Source organism: Phalangium opilio, unplaced genomic scaffold (assembly GCF_054372755.1).
Source record: "Phalangium opilio isolate 3A_F unplaced genomic scaffold, DU_Popi_V2 ptg000063l_1, whole genome shotgun sequence".
Lineage (NCBI taxonomy): Eukaryota > Metazoa > Arthropoda > Arachnida > Opiliones > Phalangiidae > Phalangium > Phalangium opilio.
In genome coordinates, this window is record NW_028324180.1 from 2,868,182 (window position 1) to 2,877,277 (window position 9,096).

The 9,096-nt window shown below is 37.9% G+C and overlaps 1 protein-coding gene across 1 annotated transcript; it reads right to left on the reverse strand.

The window, feature by feature from the left end:
* Nucleotides 1-7,311: 7,311 nt before the first annotated feature.
* Nucleotides 7,312-8,789, reverse strand: LOC149662732 (uncharacterized). The gene is made up of 5 exons (XM_089842267.1): nucleotides 8,474-8,789; nucleotides 8,340-8,408; nucleotides 8,181-8,276; nucleotides 8,072-8,114; nucleotides 7,312-7,437 (listed from the first exon to the last, which is right to left on the reverse strand). Exons 1-5 carry the CDS (start codon nucleotides 8,494-8,496, stop codon nucleotides 7,312-7,314), a joined length of 357 nt encoding a protein of 118 aa, XP_089698393.1. The 5' UTR covers nucleotides 8,497-8,789.
* Nucleotides 8,790-9,096: the final 307 nt, after the last annotated feature.

A 9,096-nucleotide genomic window follows, 5' to 3' on the forward strand; every position in this document is an offset into this window, starting at 1 on the left:
GTGAGATGGATTGGAAATGATAAAGGGCTACCCGCGGCACCGTGTCTCTCCCCTTGTACCTCGCGCACGCCCCTACTCTTCGTTAGGCGATTGCTGAGTGCTGTCACGTAGTGCCATTTTATATTTTTTTTTTCGAGAACTAGCTTCTTTTTTAAGATAGAGGGATCGTCCTTTAAAATTTCGTCCGGTACGACCCTACCTAACCGCTGAGGATGCTGGGAGAACTACGGTGCCGTAGGTGGGGGTACAAAGGCAACGCTATTGGTATGGGGGTTTCCACTCCATTCCTCTCCCCTTCAAGGCTGAACGATTCGATGGAGCAGAAAGATATGTGGAGGCTGAACGATTCGATGGAGCAGGAAGATATGTGGAGGCTGAACGATTCGTGGATGTGCTGCAGAACGACTCGAAGCGGCTGCTAAACGATTTGTGGTGGCTTTTGAACGATTTTAGGCGGCTGTTGAACGATGCGAGGAGGGCTGAACGATTTGAGGGGCCTGATTATCAGCGGGATTAGTATTTTTGGCATAATTTATTTAGGGATTAAAAAATACTTAGCCCTCTTGATGAACTGAGGAATAGTTATCTGTTGTCAGTCTAGCTTGTCAGTTTCTGCTAGAATATTTCTAAAAAATGTTTATTTTTAAAATCGAAAGTCAGAAGCCTAGAGCCTAAAGAGATCAAAATAAATAACCTGTTATTTGTTAATTGTGTATTTCCTACTTGGATACTGTCAGCTTCGTTGCCCTTCATAAACAGCAAGAATGTAATCCTTTCTTTAACTATCTTCAACAAGTATAAATTTTTTGGAATATAATGGTTTTTAAAAACACAATTGCAGCATATGCATTCAGTTATTGAGTAAGGGTCTATGCGTCTTAAAAAACTATACAGATATTAAATATCCAATATATTAATATCTATATAGTTTTGGTTTTTCTGTAAAAAATACTAACCTAAATATGCCCAAATGTTTGGTTGATTAATTGGAAAACCTTAATCGGCTGACCGTGAAATTCTTTAACATCGTTGTTAGTGCGCCTTTCAAGCTTAGACGTAATTTGTTAATGATGTAAGACCTTCGATCTCTGGCTGATGTAACTGCAATGAATCCGAATACACCAAAATCATATTTAACCATACCAAGTAAGTGAAAGTAATTTAGATTAAATGGATGGTTAACGGCAGACGTCCACGAATTTACAGTTTAAGACGAATATAAGACACAACATTAAAATAAATACAAACCAAATGTTGTAAGTTGATGTTTGCAGCAATATGGTCTAAACCATTCTTGAATATGGCACTGGAAAGTCCTTTCTTGTTGCTACTATTGCTAACGCCACTAGACGCCACTTTAAAAATGCCGGTAACGTCGCGATCGCCGCACCCACCGGCTTGGCAGCCCTTAATGTCAACGGCGTAATGTTGCATTGATTGCTTATGTTGCCAGTAGATCATGGGCGTACCGCGGAATACCATTACCTCAATTCCGAAAATATTTCCATTATGAATCAAATTCTGGGAATTTTGAAACTCTTGATTGTCGATGAGATTTCTATGGTGTCTTCGGTACTACTAACTTACGTTCATTTGTAGTTAAAAGAATTTTTTGAAAAGAACAACCCTTTCGGTGGTGTGGTTTGCGTTCTTGTTTTTTGAGATTTCTTCCAATTGACGCCTATACAGGGTAATCCCGCTTTTTTAAAAGTCACTTCCCTGGAAGCGAGACTAAGATTTAATAGCATTGGAAGCACTGATCTTTGGAAGTATTTCCAATACGATGAACTAACGCAAAACGTTCGACAGGCCCATGACCGAGTTTATGGAGACCTACTTAACCGAATTAGAATAGGAACTGTTACGAAACATGACGTTTCAACCTTAGAAAGTAGACTAATTCCGGGAGGTAACAAAATTGAGGTGGCTATGAATCTTTACCTTAAAGGGTATGGGAATTTACAATTTCATATCATATTTTAGCACGAAAGTGGTATTATATTACACTTTCAAATCTCTACTTTCAAAATATAAAGTTTTTAATATAATTGATAGTACAGGAAAAATAGGTTTTAACCCGCAACAAATTGACACAAAGCTGAAAATTTCAGATCTTATAGATTTTTGGGCGCTCTTTAACGTGGTGTGGTCTCCCACACTCTCCCATTGGAGGAATTTCCGCCATATTAGAAAATGGCGGACAAAATCGAGAAAACGTTTAATAACTCCGGTTCTACTTAACCGATTAACAGGTAATTAGGCTTAAATTGTAGATCGCCTTCAAGCACATAATTCACCTCTACGATATTTCGTCCTACAACTAACCGGAAGTTCACAATCTGACCCTGAAGATTAGCCTCATATAAAAAATGGGGATTTAAAGCATTTATGGTTTCTATTTTCAGAATACGTTTCCAAAATTAAACATATAGTTCCTATTACTGACAAATTTTGTTTATTTACTGACAAGAGCTATAATGTATAGTACGGGAGATGGTAAAACAGCCTTTTTACCATCATAGAACTTAATGTTTTAATATATACTTTGTTCGCCCACATTTGTCAATACGGCTAAAGTTGAGTTAACGCGTGTGAATCAAAGTTGACATAACCAAGTGTATACTTTAAATGAAGATTATGGAATTGAGCTTTTGAATTAGCTTCTCTTCCACCAACAAGTGCGGCAGCAAAGCAACATTCAAATAGAGCTTATCACCAAGTTCAAACATGGCTTGGAAGCAGCCTAAATGCTAGAGAATGGGGTTGGAGACAGGTAGGATCAGAACTCATACCAATCGTTACCACTCTACAACCTGCTCCAGCTGAGCTTCTGCAGATGATCCCTCGTAAATGCAAGGAAGTCTGTGATTTGAAATGTGAATGCGGTAAAATTGTAGACAATGCAAGGGAGTATCTTGTTCAAATGAACATAGAGATTTTGAGGCTCAACCTCAAGTAGAGGACTATGATTAAACTTAAGCTTAACCAATATTGATAAATATACTAATATACAAGTTTTTCTAAACCAAAATAAACCTCTCCGATACGAGACGCAATTAATAATATTAAGAAAATATAATTGATATTAATTGCTTTAGTCGTCGGTAGTTTAACGTAATTCTACTTTAGTCGTTTTAAGAAACTTAATTCCTAGAATAATTTTGACGTTTGAATTCTAGCGTATGCCTTTTTAACAATTTTTGTAAATTTAGGGTATATAAGGCGATTGATTAACAGTAAATGATAAGAAACCCCGCAATTGCATGAACCTTTGGTTGAAGCCCTGCAATTGGGAGGCTAGACGTTTCTCGTAACCCTAGCCGATCGCCACGCACTTCTTGATCCTAACGTTGGGAGTAGAAGCAAAACGTTTGCTCCGATTTGCCAACTGCGGACGCTTTGACCGACACACAGACAGACAGACACCCCCCACACACACGTCCAGTATAATACCTCTCCGTGACGTCATCGTCACTTATAGAGGTAAAAATATAGTGGGAATAATATATTTTAGGTTTAAAACCCTCTTTGCATTTATTTCGCTTGAAACCATTTCGAAATACTCAAAAGTTAGATTTGCCTTACCTTCCGGGCTGAATTGTGAACTTCCGGTTAGTTGTAGGACAACATATCTTTTGGATGAATTATGTGTTTGAAAGTAATCTACGATTGAAGCCTAATAACTTGTTAATCGGGTTAGTAGAACCAGAGTTATTAAACTTTTTCTCGATTTTGGAAATGTATTCTGAATATAGAAACCATAAAATGCTTTAAATCCCCATTTTTATATGAGGCTAATCTTCAGAGGCAGATTGTGAACTTCCGGTTAGTTGTAGGACAAAATATCTTAAGCCTAATTACGTGTTAATCGGTTAAGTAGAACCGGAGTTATTAAACGTTTTCTCGATTTTGTCCGCCATTTTCCAATATGGCGGAAATTCCTCCAATGGGAGAGTGTGGGAGACCACACCACGTTAAAGAGCGCCCAAAAATCTATAAGATCTGAAATTTTCAGCTTTGTTTCAATTTGTTGCGGGTTCCCTCTATTTTTGGGCTAAAATGACTGTACTATGAACCAAAGTTTCTATTTTTAAAATCCATTGGAAAATCACGAAAACTCAGTTTCGATATATAAATCATTTTGTCTTGTCAGCTTGTTCGGTTGGTTTATGACATCACTATGACGTTGAGGAAAAAAGCGCGGGAAACCTATACGCGCGAGCGCGAGCTATACGCGTCTCGAGCTCTGTCCATGCTTTGCTAGCGGAGAGAGTGGCACCATCTCGCGTGCGTGACGTCAAAAACAAGAAAACGTTGTAGCCTTTCTTAAAAACTTTTAAAAAGTGGATTTTAAATAATTTCATATGAAGCATTTTCAAATGTATATTGCCAAATAACTAGAAATCGGAGAATTAAAAGCTTGATATTTTTTAATTCACAGTAATTAATTCTATCTTTTGCTATATAAATCAGAGGTTTTTCAAACGAAGCTGCTCATACCCTTTAACCTTGTAGTGGTTCAGCTACAGGGGCCTTCACAAATCTCGCATAACAATACACATCATGCTTACCTTTAGGCTTCTATATCGCTACTGACCTAGGCCTATTCTCAGGTTTGGGTATCAGAGTATGGCAGTTCACCGATAGAGGTCGCTCTATTGCAGTCCCTGAGCGACCCCTAGGATGTGACGTCATAGTTTGATAAGAGAACTAAGGTATAAAAGTCGAGGTTTTGTGTTGCCCAAAAGAGAGTTTGAACTTACAGTGTAGTTTGAAGTTAGGAACGCTAGTTGGGAGCCTTAGAACACCCGGTTAGCTAACAACTGCTAATCGGCTAACAACTGCTAATCGGCGAAGTGGAGAGTCGATCTTCCTACTCTCAACGGTTTAAAGTTAGTTTTTGTGATCTTAACGCGAACACCGCATAGTCCGTTCACTTTCCGTCCAAGCAAGGCACTTAACACGTTCACTATGGCCCTTCATATCACTTCGGTAAGTGTTTATTAACCACGAAAGGACATCCTTCTGGTGCTTCCCCTACTTAAAGGATAAAAGAAAGCTGCCTTAAAGAATTTTAGATTTTGGCATTTTTTGATTCTATGGGATGAAAAACTAATATTAAAATGTTTAGCAAATTTTTTACAACCTTGAAAATGCTTAAAGGGGAATGCGCCACCTAAAACCCTACCCCTACCCTTCACCCATAAAAATTGGTACAAAATGTGCTGCTATCTAGTGGCATTCCAATTTCCAAAGACTAAGTGCTAGATTTTGGAATTACTGGATAGTCCATGGTAGTTATTGGTTTTCATACTAAGTTATTTTTGCACTGCGGCGCCATCTGTATAGATAATAAATTGACGTTGCATGATGACCAAATAGATCAAGAGTACAAACTAGATGTTATCAGTATTTGCTTTGTTTTCATTATGTATATTTGTGGAGCCCCATTAGCAATGTAAAACCTTTAGCTTTTGATACATCAGCCTCAGTGACTAAAAGCTATAAAGTCTGTGGAAATTAGGAATATTTTAGGATAGGTTGAGAATGACATATAGTTGCATTTCTGACTTGGTGAAAATTTAAATTCCTATTAGACGACTTTATTTGGATTATTCTTTAGAATACAATATGATACCCTTTATCAGAAGTACTTTTGCCTTTATTAATAAGGCAAAAGGAAACAGTTCCAAAGTATGAAGGAAACATTTGTTTTTCCCAGAAAGTTATATTTTATTCACAAAAACATTTAACATAATTTTAAAAATGATGGGATCACAAAGAATATAACTGCACAACAGACAACAATGGGGGCCATACACAATTTATTGATTTTAGTGCGTGGTCTCCTTACTGACATACGGAATTCCTAGGCAGCGCTTCAAAGATGCTTCTCGGTAAACTAGAACAATTATTCCAAAATATTATATAATTTACGTACCGTTACACGGCGCCACTGCTGTGCCAAGGCAAGGAGTAGAGATGCTTCTCGTAAACTAGAACCATAATTCAAAAATATTATATAATTTACGTACCGTTACACGGCGCCACTGCTGTACCAAGCTGATGAGGTAGAGATGCTTCTCGTAAACTAGAACAATAATTCAAAAATATTATATAATTTACGTACCGTTACACGGCGCCACTGCTGTGCCAAGGCAAGGAGTAGAGATGCTTCTCGTAAACTAGAACAATAATCATATGCTCCCAGCCTCCCACACATGAGAGATGTTTACCCTAATGCATGTTTCAAAAAATATTAAAATGGAAAACCGTGGGAAAACATACCATATCATGGCGAAATGTCGGTCTCTTACTATCTAGCTTATATATTCACTCTCTCTAGCACTCACTATCTCACCCCTCTCACACAGCAATCATAGAAGGTCACTCCCAAAGATGTTTCCCCTAAAGATATTATAATTAGCAGCACACATCACAAATGAGATGTATTGTTTTCCTAGAATACAGTCTCCAAAAAAATAATTATTATTATGAGGAACTTTGAGGAAGGGGCCACTATTTTCACAAATCGCGGGAGAACAAAGAAGAAAAGGCAACTCTTTATGAATTGTGCACTTGGATAATGTAGAAATCAATGTATATACAGAGGTTTTAAAAATATAGTTCAAAAATATAAAATTTAAAAATTTGGAATTCGATACTTACCATACACCCATCTATTTGTCCTCATGAGACAAAGGCATTCTGGACCCCGCGAGCTGCGACTAGGAGCGTTGGCTTTGCCAGAGAGAATTGACCGTTAGAATTCAAAATTTCAAATACTCGAGGAAAAAGGGGCGCATGTCACCAATGAAGAGGTCTTTCAAGCCCCCTCCCCCAACCTGTTTGAGTCTTTCACATGAACGCTGGATTTTTGAAGGGATTCCACTGTACAAACCAGTCCTCTCTAGCATTACATTAGGGGAAGGGAATGGGGGATGAGAATTTGGGAACACTAAAGGACATTTAAGTTAAACGACCTTGGGCATTACCGCCCTCGCTCTCTTTTCAGAGGGTTGGTCTGTCAAGGCTAGGAAATCCCAGCCACTAACTAAAGGCCGCCAACCGGTTATGGCAGCGCCCATAGAAATAATACCTATCTAAATCCCTTTAGAAATCCATCTGAATGCCCTCTTGACTTGTCCGAGATAACGATCGCTTTACAGTAGCACCGAGGGGCAATTCACTTGGGTCCCGAGTGCATCATTAATCTGAATTTAAGAATCAAATCATTTGATCATGATTTAATCAACACAGTGGAAGAAAAGTAATTTTTGTAATCAGATTTAATAAGGCGATGTTGTAGAATTAATGGAAGAAGTGAACTGCCCCTCGAGTAGCAGCAGTTTCTTGTAGGCCGTCCAATTTGTCAGTTTTATTGGTTGTTTCATCAAAGAGGAGAGAGCGCGGTTCGTCGCTAATGAGTAGTTGCAACTAAAAAGATAATACCCGAGGCCAAAAACAATTATTACACAAGAGACTGTACCTATACACAGCGCCAATGCGGTTCGTCGCTAACATAACATCTTCCTAAAAACTCCAATAACTAAGAAGAAAAGATACTAGAGGGCAAAAAAAAAATTAGATAAGTAACCATACCTCTACACAGCGCCCCTTCTGTTTGTCGCTGACTTTATACCATTCCTAAAAAGTCCAATAAGAAGTAACTGAAACCCTGTTTAAATTTTTTTAGCAAAACAGCAGCCCCTAGCTCAAAGGCGGCTCATACACTCAAACAACCAAAGAAAGAATTAAAAATAATTAGACCTACTGTTACTGCAACGTCTTCTGCAAATCTTATGTCCTAAAAATCCGGAAAATTCAAATATGAGACAAACCTTTACAGAGTTCTCTCTAATCAGTCACCCGTTTACGTGTTCGGGGTCGGGAATCTTGACCAAACATCTCTCTTTGAGAGAAAAACAAATTCTATTCAAAGTATATTGAACGACCCCAATCTGAAAACTAGTAATAATACTTCTTTTACTTTAAAAATAACCCTTTTTTGGAAAATTCGCTCTAAAAGTTCTGGCATATATCCATAGGTTTTTGGTTCCAGTATCTTTACTGTATCCCACACTTTGGATCGCTTGCTAAAGCGTCGAGTGTCGCTATCAAAATTATAAATCAATAATATTAAGTAAGACGGTTTCATTAGTCACTTCAAGAAGTCTAACCGAAGGGTTCCATCTTTCGAAACTGCTTGTTTCCTACCAACATGAAAATTGTGGTCTATTACAGCAAGTGTTATTCTCATAGAGTAACCCTGAAATCTAGAACAAATACTTTCAAGAACAACCGAACGATATTAATTCATCGTAGGCACGCTTTCTTACCCAAAGGATATTCTTTTTGGTGCATACATTAGCATTAGACTGTGCAAATTTTCTATAAACCCAGTATGCCTACAGCATCAAATATTTGGTTAAAAATAAATATTAAAATATTAAGTAAAACACACTGTACAAACCTGAAATTACAAAAATAAGTCATTTTCTTTGTAAATTCATCATTGAAAACTAATCCTCTAAGGGAACGAAGAGCATTGCTTTTTTGTTTTAACCATGGATGACTGGATAACTGATCCTCAGTTAAATCATCATGGTCACAACCAAATCGATCTGCTTTGGGATTGTTCCAGAAGTGAACATTTGTCACATGGAATAAGGCAGTTCCCCATATTTCCTAGGATAATTTTGGCAGATTTAAAAATTTTCTGTGGATGAAGACTTATCGTGATAGATTTATGTTCAAAAGCCATCGAATACTTCGAAGTTCTTTTGGTCCCCTAGGGATTCCCCCCCCCCCCCCGCTCTTTATATTTTAATGGTTTTCTCGAGTTTTCTTTTTTTCGGCGAGAGGCTAATCACTCTCGAAATGCGTTTAGAAAATCTCCATTAAGGAAAGCGCTTTTAATGCTTGCACGTACAGTCAAGCGAACAACATGTGCACGGATTACGCTCAGTGAGTAGCCCCTCGTTTTTAAGAGCAATATAGTCTTTGAATCTGATAATTTCATACTTTCATAAATTGCGAGTTGCCTTCACAGGTTAAGCAGAATACCAAAAATGGTTTCTCATCTCAATGCGCTAG

Bases quoted from the DNA above. Each gene is read 5' to 3' on its own strand.
- LOC149662732 (XM_089842267.1), bottom strand. From the start codon at position 8,496: ATGACTTATTTTTGTAATTTCAG. The intron at 8,409-8,473 runs GTTTGTACAGTG...TTGATGCTGTAG, and splicing joins ACTTATTTTTGTAATTTCAG to GCATACTGGGTTTATAGAAA. The intron at 8,277-8,339 runs GTAAGAAAGCGT...TATTTGTTCTAG, and splicing joins CCAAAAAGAATATCCTTTGG to ATTTCAGGGTTACTCTATGA.